The 25,118-nt window shown below is 39.1% G+C and overlaps 2 protein-coding genes and 1 long non-coding RNA gene across 5 annotated transcripts in view; 2 read left to right on the top strand and 1 right to left on the bottom strand.

Moving 5' to 3' along the window:
• Positions 1–826: 826 nt before the first annotated feature.
• LOC106725094 lies at positions 827–13,882 on the top strand. Its single transcript, XR_001360969.1, has 3 exons — positions 827–860; positions 4,681–4,686; positions 13,873–13,882. It is a non-coding gene; the product is annotated as an uncharacterized LOC106725094 (long non-coding RNA).
• NPY1R (neuropeptide Y receptor Y1) lies at positions 4,082–13,517 on the bottom strand. Of its 3 annotated transcripts, none has more exons than XM_005860520.2 (3): positions 13,081–13,517; positions 5,893–6,742; positions 4,082–5,779 (listed from the first exon to the last, which is right to left on the bottom strand). In XM_005860520.2, the coding sequence occupies exons 2-3, from the start codon at positions 6,589–6,591 to the stop codon at positions 5,321–5,323; spliced, it is 1,158 nt and encodes a 385-aa protein (XP_005860582.1). In that variant the 5' UTR covers positions 6,592–6,742; positions 13,081–13,517; the 3' UTR covers positions 4,082–5,320. The 3 variants fall into 3 exon arrangements, with proteins under 3 accessions (XP_005860582.1, XP_005860583.1, XP_014390480.1); XM_005860521.2 differs by having other exon boundaries at positions 13,310–13,517; XM_014534994.1 differs by lacking the exon at positions 13,081–13,517 and having other exon boundaries at positions 5,893–6,832.
• An 11,214-nt stretch (positions 13,883–25,096) lies between the features above and the next one.
• Positions 25,097–25,118, top strand: part of NPY5R (neuropeptide Y receptor Y5) — an 8,995-nt gene continuing 8,973 nt past the window's right edge. Inside the window, exon 1 of the mRNA XM_005860519.2 lies at positions 25,097–25,108. The gene's annotated coding sequence lies outside the window, so the exon portion shown is untranslated. The remainder of the gene's footprint in view (positions 25,109–25,118) is intronic.

Raw genomic sequence — 25,118 nt, 5'->3', positions numbered from 1 at the left:
TAGATACTAGTACTTGGGTTTATGGGTTTATTTTTTTCCAGCTTTATTGAGGTATGAATAAAATTGTAAGATATTTAAAATGTACAATGTGATGATTTAATATATGTATACATTGTAAAATGATCCCCCCATTGAATTAACATATCTATCACTTTATTTCCCTTTCTTTTTTGTCAGAATATTGAGGATCTCCTTTCTTAGCAAAATTTTTATATATAATTTTTAAATGTATTGATTTGAGAGAGTTGTTGTTCCACTTACTTATGTATTCATTGGTTGCTTCTTGTATGTGCCAGGGATTGAACCTGCAACCTTGGTATATCGGGACAACACTCTAACCAACTGAGCTACCCGGCCAGTGCTTCTTAACAAATTTTAATTGTACAATACAGTGTTATCAGCTATAGTCACCAAGTTATACTAAGACTTAATTCATCTTAAACTGAAAATTTATATACTCTTTTGCTAACTTCTTCCTGAATTCCCCTTACCCCGCAGCTCCTGGCAATCACTTTTCTTCTCTCCATTTGTATGAATTCATTTTTAAAAAATATTCCACATATAAGTGGTACCATGAACAATTTGCCTAGCTTATTTCACTTAGTATATAATTTTCTCCAGGTTCAATCTTCAACCATGTTTTCACAAATGATAGGATTTCCTCGTACTTAAGGCAGAATAATATCCCATTTATATATCACATCTTTATCCATTTATCCATTGATGGATGCTTAGGTTGTTTCCATACCTTGATTATTGTAAATAGTGCTGCAATGAACATTGGAGTGCAGATATCTCTTTGAGATACTGATTTCATTTCCTTTGGATATGTGCCTGGAAGTGGGATTACCGGATCATATGTGTTCTGCAAAGTGCTGCGGTCCCAGAAAACCTCAGCATATCGTTCCCGGATTCCCAAAGAAATAACCAGAGGACTGGCTGTGAAAGACATGCATTTATTTGGACTTACAAGTGCACAGGTGGTGGCCGACCAGTGAAGTTTACCACCACACTGGCTGCCACTGGTGAAGCTGAACGGCTAAGTCCCATCTGGCTTGTGGAAGGGCTGCACCTGGGGTGGCTGGCCGGTGCTATTGTTTCGCAGCCACCCAGACTTTCCCAACACCAGGTTTTATAGAATACAGAAAACAGAGAAAAACAGGGCATGCAGATGGAGGGGACAGGCCTGTGTAAGATCAAAACATGCGCTGTTTACAATCCATGCTCCCATCTAGAAGCAGTTTCTCTTTGGCCTTTCTCCTGGCCAGGTTCCCAAGGTCTCACAGTCGGATTACAGATGGCCTTCACTGTACTTCCCACAAGGTGGGAGGGGGAGTTGGAGCATGGGAAGGGGCCCATGTTCCCATTTACCATACAATATGGTAATTCTATTTTTAATTTCTTGAGGAAAAAAATACTCCATACTATTTTCCACTGTCAGTGGCTAGAGTAAGAGACCATGTAGGGTAATACTATGGCTCAAAAAAGGAAGGTTGGTAAGAACCATTTAGTTTTCAAACCCTGCCCACTTATTGGGAAAATAATCCTAGAAGTTGACTCGGGCATTGGCTGGGAAACTAGAAAAACTAGAGATTGTAGAAACCAGGAAGGCAGAGGAGATAGAAACTGGAGAAAAGGAATACAGGTGTGCACTGATCATCCTTGGGTGGCAGAGATCTGTGTCTCAATACTGCAGCTGTGCCTAAGTTACCACAATTAGGAATGTGTGTTAGAACTCAGAGGACAGCTTTGAAAAATATCTACTTTTCACCTGTCTGAGATTGACTAGAATTGGGGCAGGCCTGGACTGCATATTGAGGTTCTGAGTAGATCCAATAATGGAAAGATTGGAGGGGGTGGGGGGTTGGGAATTCAGGCAGTGTGGCATGTGGGGGAGGTTTTCAGTGTAGGTTAAAGGCGGTCAGAAACCAAATGGCCTGAATTTAAATCCTGGGTGTCATGTAGGAGTTCAGTGACTTTGGACGAGTTACATGACCTCTCTGTGCCTCATTTTCCTTCTCTGTGAAATGAGGAGAACAATAGTTGTTGTAGTGCTACGGTGATAGTTTTTATAAGAAATTAGGAAATGAATAGCAATAAATCATTGCCGAATTATACATTTCTATGTATGTATTCATACCCATGCAATGTGTTGCACACAAATATGTAATAAAGGAATCAGTAAATGGAAGAAATTTAGGAAATCTTATTAATTTGCCCTAGAAAGCTAGAAGGCTTCAGACTCTTAAGTCTAATGTGGTGTTTGATGGACCAGAGGGATAAGTAGATGCAGAAAATATGGAACCTGTGAAAGAATTCGTGTCTCACTGAGCAATACATTCTCCAGAATTCTAAATTGCTGAGAAAAGCAGGCCTGGCTGTGATGAAGGACTTAGCAGTGCCCATAAACTCACTGAATTGCAGTGAAGGAACAAGGCCCAAGTTATCCTTATAACCCCAGCTTAAATCCACCACTTTCTACCACTTTTGCTGTGTGTGTGTAGAAACAATTTGATTGGGAAAATATCTATGCATTTGGCTGTCAAATTTTGAAATTATAGTATAATATGCATTTATGTATATTTCCTTAGAAGGTTGTGCAATAAAAAAGGAGATGAGAATATCCAGTTAACAATAAATAAAGCTAATATGAATAGTCAACTTCTGTTTTTAAGTAGAATCCTCTAATTCAAAACGGAATTGTGAAAACAAATAATCATAACGGCCAGTTTCTCTCAACTCTTCCACTTCACTCCATTTCCTATGGCAGCTAAAATCAGAAAGAAGGTGGGTGGTATTATTATGCTCTAATAATGTAACTTGTAAAGACATAAAGTAAATTATTTTCTAAAACTATCTTAGGTTCAGCTCATTGATTCATTTACTCACACTAGACAGACCTGCATTTGATTTCTGCTCTACTTGTTGCTCAGTGTGTAGCTCAAATTTCTCAATTTGAGCTTCAGTTTCCTCTTATGTGAAGTGGCCAAATATTAGTCACACATCCTCAGAGGTACTTAAGGACTTGACATAGTACTTAGCACATACTAAGTGTTTAACAATTCTAGCTATGATCATTTTATTTAATGTTACCTTGTAACTATGCTCTTGTATTAGGTCAATAATTTACTTTTGTTCTTGGATTTACAAAAATCCATTGGTTCTGTAGCTTGTATTTAACATGGGCATTTATTTCTTCATGAATTACAATGGATCTGCTATGGACCCTAGACTTTACTATTAGTTCATCGACAGGTTTGGATAAAAGAGAAGAATTTGATATTCAGTTCATTAATTGTGTAAAGCTAAGGAATCAGCAGCCTACACAGCTGAATGAAAATCCTAGAAATGGCCATTTTAGCAAATGTGCTTAAGGCTTTTCTCAAGTAACATCTACGCAGAGAAAGACAACATTTCCTGTTAGACCCTCAAAGCAGAAAAACAACACATAGTTAAAATTCCAGGTTTTGGTAAGAAAAAAATGATATTTTCCATTATATATTTAAAGTTTGTTTTAGAATTGTTTTCTTGTTAACTAAAAGTCATTCTTAGGCATAATTTGAATTCAGGTTACATTCAATATTAAAAGTTTGCTATTTGCTTGACTTACAAGACAAATCATGCAAGTTTCTAAAATCTACACTGTCGTCCTTTGTGCTTAGTTTAGGTGGGAAAATAACTAATAAAAGAGGAGACACCTCCTTGGTAAAGATGAACTTAGGAGGACGAGTCCAAGCAAATGTCAGGATACAAAGTCAATATAAATAAAGCTCATAAATGAGAAGGAAGGGAATTAGGTCATTACTTATTCATGTGTTAGTTTTAGAAATACATACTTAAAAACTTCTAAGTACCTGGCATTGTGCTAAATGCAGTGGGAACATAGACTCATGTAAAACTGTCCTCTGTCTTCAAGAAGCAAAGGAAGACTGGGCCATCAATGGTTATACCACAGTGTAGAAAATGTTTCATTCTCAAGCAGGTATAGGATGCTATGGGAACACCATGGGAGGGAAGAAGAAAACCACAAAAAAAAAACAAGAAGAAAATAAGCTGCAGAGAAACACAAAAGAGACTCAGAAAAAGCAAAAACAATTTTAATAAAGAAACTGTCTGCCCTTCTAAAATAAATACATTTAATACTTTGTGTGTATACTACATCAACGATATGTCTTGTTCTGTAAAATATCTTTTCTCTAAATGATTCTGAGGCTCAATCATGATTACAGGATACATGAAATTAAGTGTATTAACATGACACAACTACTCAAGATTCTATATAGTGCATTATTTAAAAGACTCCACATAGTTTATACAGATCAACATGGGCTATATGAAGTGTTTTCAGCTTTCAGGTATTTATCCCTGCTAGCCAGTGTGAACATTCTTTTAACATTGTATCTTGGTGTCTTTTTTTGAAGATGGACATTGAAAAGTAAAAATGAAATACTATATGGACACTGATGTATGGTAAATACACTTAGTGTTTTTATACATTGTAAGCTGTAAATGCTTTTTGAATTGCAGGTATATTTATGCTAGAAAGCTTGACAATTTGAAAATACTGAAAAATTTGTGAAGAATGGAAAACCCTTTGACCATCAATTCAAATAAATATAATTCAAACTAATTACTTTGAAATCCTTTGATTGTTGGGTACCAAAACAGTTTTAAAGTTAGGGAACTGTTTTCCCACTTAACTCTTGTGGGTGACCCAATCCCCCATTGTATTCACAGAGAAGTATACTTGTATAAGTGATAATTAGAAGCAAATTAAATCCTGCTTAAAATAAAAAAAAATACAAATAACTCCTGAATGACTTTAGACTATAGGTATGCAAGACATAGACTCTCTTTTACCTCCACATCCTGGATGCTATTTGCATGCTGTCACCTCTGTAACAGACTGAAATGATGCCTATCATTACATCAGGATCATCCAATCTAGTGACAATCTAATCAAGAAGGCTCAATGTAATGAGAATATCAGATGTAGTGCTTCTAAAGTTGTTAATAGTAATACTTTAAAGAAAGTTCACTCCAACAAATACAATATAAAAAGTTTTTGTAGTATATGCATAAATTTACAAAAAGCATTTCAAGGATGTCTGGTCAAAACTTTTGTCAGAAGATTCCAAAGCCCATACGTGTTTTTTTCCCCCAATGTAATTGTGACAACTACAAGAAAAGCAGTGAAAATCAAGACAGGAAGATCTTCATCTTTCCTCAATGAGTTCAACCCCATTCCTTGGTTGAACAGGCAATAAAATATGTTGCCGGTTGTGCTTGTTTCGAAACAGATGTGAGCTGGGACCATAGGCTACAGCAGTTTCAGATCATTATCATTGTTGTTGATTTTTTTAAATGCGACTGGGCTTGCTTGCTTCAAAGAAGTCTTGGAAACATCTGTGTGCATGGTAGACATGGCTATTGTCTCATAGTCATCATCCTGAGACCGGAAATCACAAAAGTTAAAAAAGAACTGCAAGTCCCTCTGAAAATTTTTGTTCAGGAATCCATAAAATATGGGGTTGACACAAGTGGATATCATTGCAGTGAGGTGGCAGAGCAGGAAGAAGAGATTATGGTTGCATACAGCAATAACCTGATGGTTCCAATCAAACACAATGTTAAAGATGGTAAGAGGCAGCCAGCAGACTGCAAATGCTACCACAATGGACAGCAGCATGATGTTGATTCTTTTGGTTTCACTGGACCTGCACTTGTTGTCTCTCATCTTGTCCATCATGTTGTTCCTCCTTTTTAAGCGTATATATATCTATAGAGGGAAGGGGAAAAAAGTGAGTTCAAACAGAACCATTCATTTAATGAAGAATTCTTTCGAAAGAAGATAAAAAATGGAAATGGTGAGGGAGGGAGGAATTTTCTTACCTTGAAGTAGCAAATAAATATAAAACAGAGTGGGCCAAAATACTGCAGCACCAAGAGGAGAGTGGTATAAGACAACCTATGAAATTCCGATGGGAATTTATCATAGCATACGTATTTGTCCTTGTAGCCATCAAGTGTAAAATTCTTGAGTGGTTCATCTGTCATGACTTGATAGATCAGGAAGGGTAAAGAAGAAGCCACGGCCAGAAGCCAAATGACAGCAATAGCTAGGTAAGCGTGCCTATTATTTGGTCTCCACCCTCGTGGGTTGATTATCAGCTGATGTCGTTCCACAGCAATGAGAACCAGAGAGAAAATGGACACAGTGATTGAAACACATTGCACAAAAGGATTCAACTTGCACATCGCCTCACCAAAAACCCAATGGTCCATTATTGTGTAGACAAATGTGAAGGGGAGACACATGATGGCAACAAGCAAGTCTGAGAAGGAAAGGTTCACAATCAGGATGTTGGTAACATTTCTCATCTCTTTTTGTCTCAAGATGATTACAATCAAGGCCAAGTTTCCAGTGACCCCAAGAATAATCACAGCTCCATAAGCTAGAGCTAATGCAAATATCATGGCCAAAGGCAGATGACAATCATCAATTTCAAAAGCCAAAAACTGGGAATTATTCTTTGAAAAATTATAGTTGATGGAATGATTTTCAACCTGGAAAACTATTGTTGAATTCATTTTGATTGGTTTGGTTATTATCAACCACTTTAGACAAATGGACAGTATGTTTCTTCAAAGTAGATCAAATGTTCAGCTTATTCTTATTCCCCATATTGGCATCCACTTATCAAAATTATTCTGAATTCTTCATCCCCTTGAACTGAACAATCTGTAAAGAGAAAATGACCAACTGCATTACTAATTTTATTGAGGGCAGGCAAAATGAATTCTAAGTTATAGCACTGTTTAAAGTGAAGACACTGAAATAAATAAACAAAATGAAATTTGTATAAATATCTTTTAAAAATAGTAGCCACAGTGAAGTATCTTAAAAACATTAAAAAATAAAAATAGTAACCACAGTGCAAACATTTTGAAAAAAAAAACCTCAAAATTTTTCATTGGATGTGCTTACACATTGAGTTGCAGTAAAACAGAGTGAGAGCTCTGTATATTAGCAAGGTGTATGTAAATCTCATGTTCAAAATCTTAATATAAACAGTACTATCAGCACATTCCTAAACACTAAGAATATGAATATATAACAACAAACTTAATGCACAGCTTAAGACATAAGAAAAATACATGAAATAAGCAAAGAAAAAAACCCCAACAAAAACAAAACTACCTAATCCTTTCCCTTACGATAGAAATGAAAGAATTCTTGTGGAGATCAAGTTGTAATAATAGCTCTACCATACACTGAACTTCTCTTTAAGGGAGACATTATTTAACACAAATATATTAAAAAAGAATTGATTAATACAGTGAAACATCAAGAAACCTTGTCATATGAAGGGCTGTTGAAGGAATAGAAGATGTGTAATCCAGAAAAAACTTAACAGGAATGATATAGATGTCTTCTCATATTTGAGTGAGTAGCATCTGGCATAAGAAACTGAGCTTCGAAAATTATATCTAAATGTACAAGTTAGAAGTAGAACCAAAGGAAGTATATTATATTAAAAGAAAACAAATTTCACATCATTATGAGGAACAAATGTTTAATCAAATGGAATGAACTGCCTGCAAATGTAGCAAGTGTCTACACACCCAAGTTTACAGTATAACTACTACCTGTAAGACTTTCTGGTTCTTGCATTTGTGTAGGATAGCTCTGACGTTCTTTTTAACTGCAAGATTGTATGAGTTTATTAATATGTCAGAAGCTTTCAAAGGATGTCTAAGGTTCTATTTTTATAACTATCCTCCCTTCCCTCTAGATTGTATACAGATACAATGCAGGATCTAATTTCGGTTATAATTTTGATCCTTCACAGCATTTTTACCAACAAAACAAATGACAGACCATAGTTTTGTAAAGACTAAAAACTCCTTTTGAAAAAAAAAATCTGATTTACCCTAGATTATTAAGTAAATTTATGACATGAGATTTCTCATGTTAACTAACAGGCCATTGTGCCTATGTTAAGAAAGGAAATTTGTTTATTTCTCGCTTATGTGAAGACAATAAAGGAAATCAGGCAGATTTACTTCCATTAAAAAGAAGATAAGACATTTAATGAACCAACAATATGTTTGCCTTTTAAGTGGTGTCTCCAATGAACTTTTACTTGAAGTGTTTTGCTTTCTAGGATGTGGAGTGTTTTTTATTTTACAACCACAACTTGAATTTATAAGACAAAAGTAATAAAAATAAAGGTTGCTAACATTATGTGAGAAAGTATTAAGACTAGGAATAGTAGTGGAATGATTTCAACTGTGAATGTTATTAGAAATATAGTTCTTCTCTCCTCTATGGAACAACCTGTAATGACTCCTAAACTTAGGTGGTAATCACAATTTTGCTCTCAAGAATACCAAAGGCAAGAGAGAATGACCTGTCTCCAGGTTTCTGAAAACAAAGCTTGAAAAAACAAGTAATAATTTAAAAATTCTTTGGAAATGTCTTTCTTAAGAATTCAAGAAGCCCGGCTGGTGTGGCTCAGTGATTGAGCATCAACCCATGAAAGAGGAGGTCAGAATTTGATTTCTGGTCAGTGCACATGCCCAGGTTTTGGGCTCGATCCCCAGTTAGGGGGTATGCAGGAGGTAGCCAATCAATGATTCTCTCTCGTCATTAACGTTTAATCTCTCTCTGTCTCCCTTGCTCTCTCTGAAATAAGTAAAAACATATCAACAATTTTAAACAATAATTTAAAAAAAGAACTCAAGAAAACTTTGCATCATGCTTCATGTTACCAAGATATTTAACATTAGGTTTTCTAATGTTAAATATATTGAGTTTTTCTCATTATTAAAAGTAAAAATAGTTGAATAGGAAAGTATGTCCTCTTTTTTCTCTGATTTCTCATGGCTCCCTCTCACTGAGTATCACCAGGTGAATGAGTACCCAGGTATGAGATTTGAACTATTGAGTACATGCCTCAGCCTGAAGACCTCTACATTCTCCCTCTCTTCTGCTTTGCACTCCTTGCTCTAATAACCCCATTATGAGCGCTCTGTTCCAGGTAGGCCAGTCTCTTCACAGTCCACTAGTGCTCTTTGCTTGTTTTAACATCTACAACCTTTGCCTCTGCCATTCCTCTTGCTGGTTATTCTGTCTCATTACCAATCCAAGTCTACCCATCTTTCAAAGTGTCATTTAGTCCCTCAAATCCTTAATTGGCTCCTCTCAATTATAATATAAACTTTTTTTGGTAGGTACTTTGCATACCTCATAGTGCCTTGCAAATATTAGATTAAGGATAATTATGAGTTGACTGACAGCAGATGCATGATTGGAGCAGGTTCTTCTCTGAATTAGTCTTAACACCAGTAGCTGAATTCCATCCATCTTTTTACAAGCAGAATGGATGCTAATTCAATAGACTATACATTTTTTTCTCTTTATTGATTTTTATTTTTATTTATCCATTTTATTTTACTTTTTTTACTCCTCACCTGAGGATATTTTTTCTATTGATTTCTAGAGAGCGTGGAAGGGAGGGAGGAATGGGGATGTGAGAGAGAGAGAGAGAGAGAGAGAGAAACATCAATGTAAGAGAGTCACATTAATTGGTTGCCTCCCCCACATGTCCCTCCCACATGTCCCTACTGGGGTTGGGGCACCTGCATGTGAAGTACATGCCCTTGACAGGAAATCGAACCTGGGACCCTTCCATGAACAGGCCGATATTCTAACCACTGAGATAAACCAGCCAGGGCTCTGATTGATTTTTTGAGAGAGTGGAAGGGAGAGGGAGAGAGTGAGAGAAATATTAATGTGATAGTGGAACATGGATCAGTTGCCTCCTACACAACCTGGCCACAAGCCTTGACCAAGAATCAAACTGGCAACCTTTTGGTGAATGGGACAATGCCCAACTAACAGCCACACCAGCCAAGGCCAATAGATTTTTTTTTTAGTTAGGTCAGGTATGTAGGAAAAAATGTTCCACTTTGTGTTAAAAAGGAAACTTTCTAAAAGAAAATTCATTCATCCAATAAATACTTATTGAACACTTATTTTGTGTCAGACATGGTTTTAGTGGAAACAGTTGTGACATTCTCATTGAGTTTCTAGTCTTGTGGGCAGAGAAAGACAAAAATAAACAAACGAACAAACAAACAAACAAACAAACAAACAAACAAACTATGCCAGATGATAATAAGTGCTATGGAGAAAACTAAAGCAAGGAAGAGAAACTAGAATTGTTGGGAATTGCAATTATTCCTGGGTGGTAGGAAAGGCCTCCACTTGCCTGAGAGATGGGAGGAGGCCATACAGAGATCTCACGGATTGCATCCCATATGGATAGAATATAAAATCCTTAAGGCTGTACACCTGGTGTGCTAAACAGCACTGGAAAAGGTAAACAGAGGAGGAACAGATGGTGTAGGGACCTATTCCATGGGACAGCCTTTGACTTTTTCTCTGAGAAAGATGAGGAGTTACTGGAGAGTCTTCAATAACGGCATGAAGTTACATAACTTGTTTTACAATTGTTACTCTAGCTGCTGTTTTCAACAGACTTAAGAACAGGGAAGAGAAGTAGGGAGATTCATTAAGAAGCTAGTGCATTCATCCAGGTGAGAGATAATGAAGGTGCAGACCAAGGTGTTGGCAGAGGAAAGGAAGGAAAATGGACATTTTACATCCACTGACTTTGACAAAATTCAACACGTATGGGAATGAATGCAAACATTTATTAAACTATCACAATGTGTGGGCTACAAAGATAGCCTTCTTACAAGTGATTTTATTTTATTTTTTAAATATATATTTTATTGATTTTTTACAGAGAGGAAGGGAGAGGGATAGAGAGTTAGAAACATCGATGAGAGAGAAGCATCGACCAGCTGCCTCCTGCACACACCCTACTAGGGATGTGCCTGCAACCAAGGTACATGCCCTTGACCAGAATCGAACCTGGGACCCTTCAGTCCCCAGGCCGACGCTCTATCCAGTGAGCAAACCGGCTAGGGCACAAGTGATTTTAGGTAAATATACTGAAACTCTTTAATATCTTTAAATTTATATTTGAAGGACATTTCCTGTGGGGAATAGCATTGTTCCTACTAAGAAGTTAACTTAGCTATAAAGAGAATGAAAACTATTTTTCAAGTATTTGCAAGCCTCCTTTGCTAAGTGAATTGTTGGGTAGTCATTCCACTTGGATAAAACAGTTCCCCGTTGAGTAAAATGTATATTTTCAGCCTACCTTAGTATAATTTCAAGAAAAAGTAATCGTCAGAAAACAATACTAGGAGAGAAAGGATTTACATACACTATCTTTGCAAAAAATACTTTAATATTTATTATTCCAACATATATTTCTAAAATAAGGTATGCAACTACAGACACTGCAAAAATTCAAGATTGTTAAATCTCATAGCTGCCATGTGCATTTACAGACAAAATAGAGACACCACATACTTCACCAGTTGGCAAATTAGCCCCTTTCCAAACAGACATTTCTTTCTCCCTCCCGATCAGAACACTGGCCTTTCACCCCTTCCTTGCTGTTCTTAGTGCTGCTACTACCTGAAAGCACAGCTTTCTGCATTTCATAGCCTGCGGCAGATAAATGTAGTTCATGGTCTCAGAACTGGCTGTTCACCTCATCTGTTTTGGAAAAGAAATATCAGTCGCGCACACGCAGCCTCCCAAAGTTACTGCAAGTTTAACTCCATAAGTTACATAACTCTCTGTTCCTTCCTCTCCAAGGAGGGCTTGTTCAACAGACAGCTGCCTTAAAACAATAAGGAAGACTGATAAACCACAGTCACCCACCAAAAGGCTCTGATCGATAGTCATGGGTGGGGAACTGAGCTGGATAGCTTTCTGTTCTCTCTTGCTTCATCAGGAGACAGCCTGGAGTCTTGGAACTGACAGCTACGGTTTCTATCCAAGCAGAGAGACAGACAGACAGACAGACAAGCTCCGCGCTTCCCCAGGCCTGTATGCCACCTAGCCAGTTACCCTTTCCCCTAGGGTGCAGGTGGGCATGGCAAATCTGAGAGCTCTTAAAAAAAGGGGGGAGGAGGATGTCCAAGAACACTCCCTGCTCTTAGGCGCCCACCGTTTTTATATTGTGTAACTAGGTTAATTGCCCCCAGTTTTCCTCATTTCTAACTCCCACTCCACCCCCCAACACACACATTTGCCATACATCTATTAGGGAAGAACTCTGCCTATGATGATGAGAGGCTGGCAAAACAGAAAACATCCAATCTAACTAAAAACAAACGAGCAGAGTCCACACTGGGTCAGTTCTCTTCGGCCCAACATCAGCCCTTAAAACCATAGCCTCTCTCCAGTCTACCTGGGGACCACAGGGGCATTCATTCCTAAGCCACCTCCACCTTCATTCAGCCCAGTCTTCCAACCCAGCCAGGCTCCCACCATCACTGTTCTCAATGCAGCTAAAGAGTTAGACGATGAGAACTGGGAAATGGGGGGAGAGGGCTGGAGCGCAGGGTCAGCTTGGGAGGGCCCAACGCAGGTGGATGGGCTCCATCCCAGCCCAGTCGCAGGGACCCCCAAGTGTCCCAGGGAGTAGCTGGAGCCCCCCTCCCCTGCCCCCGTGCCGAGGGAGCGGGTCTAAGCAGGACGGCCCGCCAAACCCACCCTCCCCAGAGCATCCAAGTGCTGGCTCCTCCGCGTAAACTCCAGTGCAGCCACCCGCAGAGGCTCCAGAAAAATGCGGCCGAGGAGCAAGGTGCGGGGAAGACCACTAGGCACCTGCCCACCCCCTCGGAGAACCCGAGGAGAGGGGAACTCCGATCCCGTCCAGAAATCCTCAGGAGCCCGGCTTGCGGATGCGCCAAGTCCCGGGTACCCACGTCCCTAACCGCGGCCGGAGTCCTGGAATTGCCCGGTCTCTCGAAGCACCTTGCACCTGCCCGCACCGGGACCTGAACAAAAAGGCAGACTCCTCGCCCCACCTCGGACCCCAGAGCCCATTTCGGGCTCCCGCGTGCTTTTTCCTCCTCTCCCATCCTTCACTCCATCAATGAGCGATTTCTCTCAAGTCCCTGAAAAGGTGTAAACTTGAAACTTACCCTCTGTCGGATTAGTCTTTTCCCCCCTGTTTATCGAAGCGGGAAGGATAGCTATGCAAGGGAGCAAGCAGGGAGGGGCGAAAAGAACCGCTGGTATTTCTCTCGCTCAAATCCTAAAGATTGATGGAGATCAGCAGAGACGCCCCCTTAAAGCCGAACTCCACCTCATCCCCGGGTCACGTGACTCGCCCCCGGAATGCGCCGGGAGCTCCCCCCACAGACACCTAACCTTGGGTGTGCACCTCGGGGGTGCGTTTCCTAGGCATTCCGGAAAGAAATGCAATTGGATCCTCACGTTGTTCGGCAGAGGCGCACATTGTTAGACACAGACTCAGGATGTGGAGGAAGTAAGCGCTCATCCCCGCAGGGTCCTGGCCGCCGCGAAGGCCAGGCAATTTGCAGGGCATTTAACAAGTCGGTGCCACTGCGCTCCTTTGTTTGCGGGTCGGTGCCATCTTGTGGCCGAAGTTATACCACTCGGAAAGCCCGGCGCCCAAGCCCCGCTCAAGAATGAAAGGGGTTGTTATTGACGGGAAGAGGAAGCATGAAGTTCACAGCCACCACATGCCACTATACGTTTCTAGCTTTCTCTTGTGACGTTCAAATGTTTCTTATGCCATTGCCGAGGTCCCCCCACCCCCACATGCCACTATACGTTTCTAGCTTTCTCTTGTGACGTTCAAATGTTTCTTATGCCATTGCTGAGGTCCCCCCACCCCCCATTTTAAAAGTGAAGAGAAGACTTTAAAAAAAGCAAAAGAAGCGAATCGGATGGAGAATCTGGCCTTTTAGTCCACTTTTCTTTCCACTGAGAAAATGCATTGAGTCCGATGTGTTCCCACAGTCTGGCTGCCTTTTTTTTTTTTTTTTCCTTAGGGGAGCACGATGAACGGAACATTTCCAGGGTGGTCAAAGAGTGAATGCCATTTCCTCGGTGCTTGCTCTACAACTGTACTGAACATTAGGAAGAAAAGAATTGAATGTGCACAGAGTATGGATGGTGCAGAACCATCATGGTGCCCAATGATTCAGGCTAATTAATGGTCTGCTGATCTCAGATGTTTCACACAGTTCTGTTCTAGTTTGAAAAGTCAAAGCTGTGTCATTCACACACCCCAATTATTTACTGATGTAGATGAATAAAACTTTTTCCAAATCAAACTGTCAAAAACTAAAGTCTTCTGAACAAAGATACAGGACACTGCCTAGGGGTTTATATAAAGGTTTTATTGCATAACTACTATGATTGCATTCTGTCTTCAAAACTAAAAACTAAACAAAATTCCAAGACACTGTTAAGAAATGTTTTCTTTTCCTGGTTGTTAGGCTGAATAAACACTATTTACAACTCAAGATTAAGCCATAACTCATTTATTTATACAGAATGATGTACACAATCTCTCCTTTTTGTTGCAGGAAAGCTTTTTCATTGGCAGTTGTCATTAGGCATTTTTATATAGTTGGGAAGAGACATGATCAAGAATTAAAATATCATAATTATGTAATAAATGTACTATAATAGATATGAGAATACATTTAGAAATGTCCCATTAATGGTTCAACAGAATAATATGGTATAATATATATTTTCCTTTTTCTTCTTTTTATCAAGGATGAAAATTAAGGCATAATTTAGGAATTTCAATTCTTTTAAAGAGCAATAACTCATTTATGTTTCCACTCACCTCTGTTCACTCCATTTAAGTCACGTTCTGTTTTTAGAAGCAAGTTTATCCCAAGGTGTTGATCATCAAATTGGCTATTTTTAGCCTATTGCAAGAATTTCAAATGAAATAATTTAATTCTCTATGAAGAACACGTTTTATTAAACATTTTTGCTTTATCAGCAAGTATTTTGGATTTGAGACCTTAATTTGGACACATTACTTTCCTTTCTGTATTTTCCCGAATACTAATAAAAGCATGTCTGTAAGAATGTATTTTGTCACCTCATAAACTTAATTTTTATGAAGTGTCCCCCAAAGACAAATTTATAAAGCTGCATTCTTGAGATAGTCATATCAAATACCCATCTTTGAAAGATTATTGGTCTCAAGGACTCTTTCTATATCAAATTTAATGGTACAAACAGAAGTTTTGAAATGCTCCTCAGCAACAGCAAAATCATTTAATTCTCTAGGAATATATCATTTAGTAAGTACTCTTTCCAAAGTGTAAAATAGTAAAATAAAGCATAGTAAAATCATCAAATATAATGTAAGATATTCTTATAATCTTGCAAAGTTTGAAATAAAATAGTCTGAGTTCCTCAGAAGATACATGTCAACAGATGTGTTGAAGAGAAGATATGTATTAAATAAAGATAATTTCTTTTTCTCCTCTTAAGTGGTCAGTCATATAACTTTCTATTTAGGATTTAAACCAAATAAAAACCTTTGCTAGGGAGAGAGAATTGTTTGCATTTTTTTGTGTGTGTGTTTCCTTCTGAAATTTCATGACAGCCTGACCTTATAAACCATGACTAGGATAATTAATGACCTATTCTCATGTCCTCTTGGGCAATCATCTTGTTCCGTCATTTAAACAGAGAGATAGAATCTACTCATTGAATCTGTGTAGATCTTAGTTTTATCTTTTACAAATGGGCTTAACTTTTAAATTCCATGACTCAATAATTGTCTAGATAAAGGTGCGTCACTATACTTGGTATAATAATTTATTCACTGCAATTGATCTATTGATCACCTGGTAAGTTCTGCTGGGAAGGTTAAGATTCCTGAAATGCTATTAGGGCTTGAAATGGGAAAATCATAATAAATTATCATTCAGAAAAATCTCAATAGGCATGTAACTGGATATGTAACTGGGAAACTAGAATATAGATGATATTGATAAGGGAAAAATTCCACTGGGGTAGAACTTACTATGCAGCATACTGGTGAGTCAGTTCACATTCTATGAATTAATTATGTGCCAGTTTTCCCTTCTTTCTGTGACTTCCCTACTGCATTTCTTTGAAAGTTTAATCCTATGAAGTATAAGTTGCAATGTTATTTTATGGACCACTAAGAAAGAAAAAGAATGCTTCCAGTACAGCAATAACATACATTTAATTGTAAATTAATCTCAAAGGTAGAGTATTAAAGTATTAAATAAATAATCCTCATCTTAGAATCTTTGAAATGTAGTCAGTAAAGAGTTTAACCAAATTGCTTCGTACAAATAGTCTATACAATCACTTTACTCAATTGTCTTTTTGAGAGAATTAACTAGCAGAAAGAAATAACAAAGTAGTTAAAATGGTAGTATACAAGTACATAGACAAACAATTCAATTAACTTACTAGTGTAGAAGACACCAGCTGCTATTTATGGATTTGTTCTTGATTGTAAATAGGAATGCACTTCAACAAAGGTTCTCATTTGGTTACATAGGCTACAAATTTAGAGCATTTGTTTTAAAACTGTCAGAAAAAGATTCTAGAGGACTGGGATCTTAAAAATTATTTAGTAAGCATCCAAACATTTCCCTGCAGATCTCATCTTGTCAGACACCCTTTGGACATTCAACAAAAGTATAATGCTATTTTACACAAGTGTAGCATTTTGTATTCGTCGCATGCCTAATGAAAAGACGTTTGGCATTTTCACTATTGTTGTTTTTAAGTTATAATTATTACTATTCCCTTCAGATCTCTTTCCGAAGAGATGTGCAGTAGGCTTGGCTGCTAAAAGGGGAAAGGATGAATGCTACCACTGAACCTCCCATCATCTGTGCCAAGCATCTCTCCCTGTTCATCTTGCCTCACTCCCACTCCCCAACCCACTCCCACCTCTGAAATCTCAGGCTTGAGATTGGTACCAGACCCCTTCACAACGCAGCACTTCCTGAGATAGGGCAATTTCTCCCAAAGATAGCAAAAATGTTCCGTATGTGCACCTAAATAAGATCACTAATAGGCACAGAGGTGATATGAAGTATTCCCGGGTATCCCTTTGCTTAGGTAAGTTATCCTCTCTTCATTCCTTTGTTTAAGGTCTAGCTGTTGCTTTTCTTTCCCGAGATGCATATAAATCTAGGAAGAGGATAAATATCCAAGAATGGGCTCTGGCTTAATCTGACTCTTCTCAACCCAGGAGACTACTTAGCTACCACTTGCTGCTAGCATAGCATGTAGGTGAAGTTGCACAGATTATTACAACTATAATTTCAAACCCTGACTTGAGCCTCAAATATTACCTTGAAATTCTTGGGCTTGGGTGACTCCCAATTTCTCCCTTACAAGATATTTCAAATTGTCACCACTCTCTTCCAGCCTCCTACCCCATACCTTCAGTCTCAATGGACTCCTCCCTTCCTTCCAAAGTGAGTATACTAGTAAGCCATAGGGTATTTACTCCCTAACTTTTACATCCCTCAATTGGGCAGCAGATCCTCCAGCACAGCTGTTTCAGGCCCCAGACTTTGAGTCACTTTAACCCACAGAGTTTTCCCAGTTGGCACTCCAAACATCATAGGACAGAGACAAACCATCATCATTGGGCTCTCCCTCTCAGTCCATGAGCATAAAATCCATGTTGTTTTAATTCTACTAGATTTTTGGGATTTTGGGAGGCTTATTAAACAACAGTAACATAACTACACCACCTGTTTATTCAATAACTACAGGCGGTGCACGAATTCATGCATGGGTGAGATCCGGCTGGCCAGCCCTGATGGGGCCAATCAGGCCGGTCCAGCCGGGGGGAGGGGCTGCAGGTGGTTGACAGCCCCTCCCTCTTGGTCGAGCTCCTGGTTGAGGGGACAATTGCATATTAGCCTTTTATTATATAGGATTCCATTTTCTTGGCTTAACACTAAAATAAAAACAAAACCAAAATTGCTCACTTTTTTCCATTGTAATTCCCTACTCATGTCATAGCTTCTCTGGCTGCCTTCTCTTGCCTGGTAGCTTCTCCAAGAATAGGGTATGTTTATTGTCCTCTCATTGGCCCCTCAAATGTGGCCCACCTGAAACTGTCTGCCTCAGACATCAATGGCTGAAGCCAATTGACACAACTGAGACTTATTCCACTTGTTCTTTATGTTGCATTTCACTCTCTTGACCATCCTATCCTCCTGGAATCTTCTTTTCCTTTAACATCACTAACTCTACACTATAGGCTTTTCTTTGACCATCCTATCCTCCTGGAATCTTCTTTTCCTTTGACATCACTAACTCTACACTATAGGCTTTCCTTACTGGCTGTTCCTCAATTTTCTCCCCCAGGATCAGATCTCTCCATCAACCTCTTAGGTGTTTTTCTCCCTATGATCCTGTTATATAATTGGGTCAGAGATGGCACCTGTGTAGTAGCCTAAAATGGTCCCCATATTCTTTACTTCTTCACAGCAGGCTAGGATTATTAGCCCAAAGCCAGACAGCACCAAACTCAAATTCTCACACATCTAATTGCTTTAAATGTAGTCCAAACAAAAATATGGTTAGCCTGCCTACTTCCATACCCAGAGATAAGACAAACCCTGTAGCCATAAAGACTCCAATCTACTGCTGCCCTTTGAGCTCTCTGAGCCAAATCGACCCACCTTGCTGACCTAGACTCCTAAGCCTCCTCTCTATTTTCCCCTTCTCCTCCATGAGTTCCCTTGTCCTATCCCCCTTCTGGGTGGTAGCCCCACACTGTAGTCTCTGGAAGGTCTTTTGCCGGGAGAGACTTTCCCTGTCATGCAACCCCATCCAAGACCACCTAAATAAAGCTGTGTGTTATTGCCTTTTGTGGTCTTGTCCCTTCTTTGATTGACCTGAATTGCCCAAATTTACTGGAGATTTCATTCTTAATCTTCTCCTTTTTTCCCCATTCTTAATTTATAATCATACCCTCTGCCATCAATTACACGCTGGTATGCTCCTAACCCTAAATCTCGATCTAAAGTACAGATCTCCTCCCGTTTCCTTGGAAATGTGTTTCTCAGCTAGTGGACTGGATCGTAGTCACTGTCATGATCTGTATCCCACAAGCCCCAATCTTAGAATTGTCCCCAGCATTTCCCTCTCTCACTCTCAGATTCAATTGGGTACAGCTTCCCATTCATTTCACTCCTTAAATACCTCTCAATTGTGTTCTTTCACACCCATCAAGCTCTACTTATTTCTCTACTAAATGACCTCTCTATCACTAGCTGCTTTCACAGCAATCCAGTCTCCAGATCCGTCAAGTGCAATTCAATGTCCCTTTTCACCAATATTTTCAGTATCATCCTCTGCCACTTCCCACACATTTCAGTCACACTGAACTATGTGCACTTCTCTGGATGTTACATTCTCTCTCGTGTGCAAGCCGTTTTCTCACTTCTTACTTGCCCACCCCCTCCATCTGCTGGTTTAACTCTCACCAATTCCTCAAAATTTAGCTCAAGTATCTTCTTAACTATGAAACCCTCTTTTATATCTTGCCATCTCCTCAAAACCCCATAAGCTGAGTTTGTCTTATTTTTATTCCTACAGCACTCTAAGAATATTTCTAACACATCATCTATCACACTATATTGCAATTTATTATTTATTTACAGGGTCCTACAACTACACTGTGGTCCCTGAAAGGCAGTGACTCCTATTTTCACCCTTTAAAATGTAAAGCCTAGAACAATGTTGGGCATATCATAAGATACTGAAAAAGTGTTGTTGAAGGATTTAAAAACAAGAAATAAGGTAGGATTACATAAATTATGATCATCACAAGTCAAGACTAGTTGTTCATCTCAAACATTTAAAAAATGTCTTTGGCATTTTAGCTATGGTGGATTATTGCTATTTTTATATATACACACATAATACTGGTATACATGTATACATTTTATACACATATAGGCTTACTACTGTATTTTTCTTGATGATTATTCTTATATTTTTGGATTTTCTTATGTGTTGATTTTGCTTTCCCCATTAGATTTAAGCTCAAATAATGGATCATACTGCCTTTGAAAATGTAAATATCTAGTAAAGAAAATGTCTCTACCTGCTGAATAATATACTTTTAAAGCCGAATTACCTGTGAGAATAATAAGAGTAAGAACATGGAAACAGATGCACTTTTGAAGAGCATATTATTCAACCATCTCAACTTTTGATTCTGGGCTTATGCTTTGAACAGTTCTCTAAATATTCTTTTTAAAGACTATTCAAGCCCTAACTGGTTTGGCTCAGTGGATAGAGCGTCGGCCTGCGGACTGAAGGGTCCCAGGTTCGATTCCAGTCAAGGGCATGTACCTACTGGGGATGTGCCCGAGGCAGCTGATTGATGTTTCTCATCGATGTTTCTAACTCTCTATCCCTCTCCCTTCTTCTCTGTAAAAATCAATAAAATATATTTTTAAAAAAGACTATTCAAAACAACATACCAAAACAAAAATAAATAAACTTTCTCTTTCATTTCCACTTAAATAAAGTAAAGCTATAATTAGATTTACAACTAGATTTTTAAAAAATTAACCATGAAAAATTAGCTAGGATATAAAATTTTATTTAAAAAATGCACCCACAATATTGGGGCTATACTTCCCAATAATACTACTTTTTGTTAGGAGTTTTGATCCACAAAAGAAAATATACAGCCTAAATGTGGATTTACATGATAGAATGTTATTTTTCCAAAGGAACCCATGTTCTCTTTTTCTATATATTTTGTGCTGAAATTTTAAAAATAATATAACCAGCTAAAGAATGATTTGTTGATCTGTAAGATATCCACAACTTTTAAAGGAAGGAACCAAATATCATATAGTTACACCTGTATTTAAAAGAATGTGCTAGTATTGATTGAAAATAAGAGTATTTCTTTCTTCTTCTTTTTCTGAATATGAAGGGGAGACAAACAATTCTATGACTATTAAATTTTTCTGAAGATTGAAAAAGGTTATATTCCACACATATGCCTATAATGCATGCTTGTTAATGGCATAAAGTCATGGATATTCATTGCTCAAAGGAGGCTCCAGATCTGCTAGTGAAAGCATTTCATTTTTAGTCCAAGAAAGTGAAATCTAAAAACATCAGGTTCTTGACTAAAGCCACACCATTAACTTGCAATAATACCTGGCTGCAATTCAGATGTTCTGACAAGTGTCACCTTATACAAATATGTATATGATTGTATAACTATATATATAATCACAAATATATATAATATAACATAACATATATATAATCCTATATAATAAAGGTTAATATGCAAATCGACCTAACAGGGGAACGACTGGTTGCTATGACACACTGACTACCAGGGGGCAGATGCTCAACGCAGGAGCTGCTCCCTGGTGATCAGTGAGCTCCCACAGGGGGAGCGCTGCTCAGCCAGAAGCTGGGCTCACTGCTGGTGAGCACTGTGGCGGTGGTGGGAGCCTCTCCTGCCTGCATGGCAGCACTAAGGAGCAGTGAGCCAAGCGGTAAGGAGCAGCAAGCAGGTGGGCGGTAAGGAGTGAGGGGTCCTGGACTGTGAGAGGGGATGTGTGACTGCCAGGGGGAGCGGGCCTAAGCTGGCAGGCAGACAGCCCTCGAGGGGTCCCAGACTGCGAGAGGGCACAGGCCGGGCTGAGAGAACCTCCCCACCCCAGTGCAAGAATTTCATGCACCAAGCCTCTAGTATATAATAAAATATGTGTGTGTGTCACATATTTGTGTATATATTTTTGACATGGAAAACTTACTTTAAAAAAAGAGCTGCACATTCTCTCTGGAAATCAGTCACTCTTTTATATTTAATGATGCAATCATTAGTGCATCAAAAGGAAAGATAAAGTTTTGCTTAAGCAGCACAGTGCTTGTTAGAAGAAAGCAATGAAATGTTTAAAGTGCTCCCTGAGGACCTCAAAACTATCATTGAATTACCTGGGAAAATGACTTTATGCATGCAAATAATTTGGGTTTGCTTTATCTTTTTTTTAAAAAATTGCTTTTGTTCCTTAAAAATATTGTATTTACTTCACAATTATATGTTAGTTCATTGTTTTAAGATTTATATATTGATTATATGACAAAGTATTACTAATCCAAAGATATCAATGAAGCAATGAGCATCATAAAATATTTTTGATAACATGCAGAAATGGCTCTTTCTACATCTTTTAAGAATTAAGGATTTAACTTTACCATGATAGAAACAGTGGATAAGGAAATGTTACTCTTAATGAATATAAAAAGATTATCACAGGAAAAAATACATCAAATATAATCATACTATTTTCTCTACTTTATTTACCCCTACTATCCTGTAACTAATAAGATCATATATCATTTGAGATTATAACAAAACACTTAGTAACCATCCTCCACAAATGGTAGCTGTTATTAAAATGCAGCAATAACTTTGACAAAAACAACAGACATGTTATGTTCCTCAGAGAAATGTTATCCAGGCATTGTCTGGAGAATGTTTTATTATTCAATAATTTGTCTTAGGAGTCCCCAGTGATTTTAACTTTCACCTTTATAGATAAGCTGCCTTTCATAAATGATATAAAACCATGACTACAGGGAAACAGCCACTTTAATTTTATAACACACATAAAATCCAACTTAATTTCCCAAATGAGCATTTTATAATTAGAGAATAGGAAAAACACTGGAGAAGTGGACATTACTATTTCTGTTTCCGGGTAGCATGCTCCCTGCTTGAATGTTACTCCATAAAACAGGAGCAAAGGATTATGTTCTACAAAGAATGATGATGCTCAGTCTTGAGTCCTTCCTGGAACATTGGAAGATGAAAAAATATATATCTTCATATCTTCCTCTTTTTGTAGCATACTGTTGGAATTTTTAAATTGACAATTTCTTCTTCCCCCAAGACGATGCTTAATAATAATTTGTTTACTCTTTGTAAATCGAATGTAGTTAAAGAAGAAATTCTGACTCCTCTTTTGAGACTTGCATGTGTATGTGATGAGAAGGAAAATGGTGGGTTAATCAAACTCTTCATCTCAATGACATGTAAAAACAGTTACTTCAACCTAAAGGTTCATATCATTAAAAGTAAAAGAAAATTTGTGGAAAAGAAAAAATAAAAGTTATCTTTATTTTTAATATACAAAAGCTTACAGAATAGACAAGTTTTTTAGAAAGTAGTCACAATGGGGTTCCTTTGAAAGTTGTTTTTAAGCCAATGTGTATTTGAAATGGGTATCTATATATATAAAAAGTCATCAACTAGAACGCTGTAACAACTGGAATGCTGTAATGACTGGAATGACTGGTCGCTATGATGCCTACTGCGGCCAGCAAACCAGCCCGATCTGGGGTTGGGGCCGGCTGGCCAACCCCCACCACCCAACCTGCCCCTGATTGGCCTCTCCCACCCTGATCGGCCCACAGCCACTCCCCCCACAGCTGGCCCTGCCCCTGATGGTCCCCCATCCCCCAATAGGGGGTGGGGCCAGCCAGCCAACCTCCTGTAGCCTCTCCCCCAGGCAGGCCCTGCCCCATGGGCCCCCACCACCCTGATCGGCCCACAGCCCCTCCCCCCAGCCAGCTCCATCCTCAATCGCGCCCCCACACCAATCAGGGGTGGGGCTGGCTGGCCAACCTCCCAAGGCCCCTCCCCCAGCCACTGACCCTTAATGGCCCCCCCAATCGGGGGTGGGGCCCAGCTGGCCAACCTCCAGCTGTCTCCTCCTCCCGACAGGTCCAGCCTCAATCTGCCCGATTGGGGCTGGGCCGGCCAGATCCCTCCGGTGCATGAATTTGTGCACTGGGCCTCTAGTGTATTATAACTGTGCAAGGAAGGAATGGAAGGATGGAAAGTTATGTGTCAATGTGTAGTACATTAACTGTTCAGATGTTGGAGTTAAGAAAGTCTAAGAACCAAGCTTTGTTTTCTCACTGATCACCCTTAACACTTCCATCCCTCCCCTCCCCCACTGCAGAATCCCCTGGGCCTGCTCAGGCTGCCTACTGTGTTAACATTTGGGGGGAAATATACTAGTATTCCAGAAACAAAAAGGAAAAGAATGGAACTGGGTTGACTTGAAGTATTTAAAATATATCTGATACAACAACCTATACAGATCACCTGAGTATGCTAAAATTCACCAAAAAAAGAACAGAAGAATTTTTGCCTGCTTTCTGGGTAACAAAGTTTGCTGCCCCCAGAAATTAGGTTTACAAGTCTCATTGCTCCCAAAGGATACAGGCCTCTCCAGTTTACAGTGTCAATCCACATGGATGCACTCATCAGCAGACACACAATGCTGTGACTGTCACTAATTGTTTTCCGTTTTAAAGTATACAATAAATACACCCTTTCTCGGGCAGGCTGTAGTCAAAGACAGCTCTCTCTCTCTCTCTCTCTCTCTCTCTCTCTCTCTCTCTCTCTCTCTCTCTCTCTCTCTCTCTCTCTCTCTCTCTCTCTCTCTCTCTCTCTCTCTCTCTCTCTCTCTCTCTCTCTCTCTCACACACACACACACACACACACACACACACACCTCATGACTAAAAATAAGACAAACCTGCACAATACAAATTTGAAACATTGGGGATGGAAATCACATTGAGGAGAAACAGGAGGCCGTGTTTTATTTTTTTCTTTGTCTTTTTAAATTTATGGCAACACCTTTCACCTCTTCGTCGTCTTTTGATCACTGAGTACAATCTGGAAAAGTGTGGGTTCCAGGTCACTCTCACTCACCAGCTCCAGGCTTGCCCACACCCACACTGCTATTCCTGAGGACTGGGGGTTATTCCTTGTCCAAATCTGCGTGGCGCAGCACCCTGACTCCTTTGTGTGCCATACTCATTCAGGTCAGCCTCCCTACCTAGACTTTTCCCTTCCTCATTCCAAAAAGGTGCAAGATAGAGCAACGTTCTGTTTTGGTCTTATTTCTATTTTTCCAAACAAAAAGAAAACCTGGGGCCTTGCAGCTTTTCCTCGCGGAGCCTAAGCTCTTAGAGACACCATCGCACCCCCAGATCAGCTCAAGACTCTTCCGAGTTCACTTCACCGGCCTGGGTCAGAACGGGCAGAAATCTTCCTGCTCAGCAAGTTAACTTGTCCTCGGCGGGGAACCAGAGGCCAGGGTAACGGGGT

Source organism: Myotis brandtii, unplaced genomic scaffold (assembly GCF_000412655.1).
Source record: "Myotis brandtii unplaced genomic scaffold, ASM41265v1 scaffold136, whole genome shotgun sequence".
NCBI lineage: Eukaryota > Metazoa > Chordata > Mammalia > Chiroptera > Vespertilionidae > Myotis > Myotis brandtii.
This window is presented reverse-complemented; position numbering and strand designations above follow the sequence as displayed.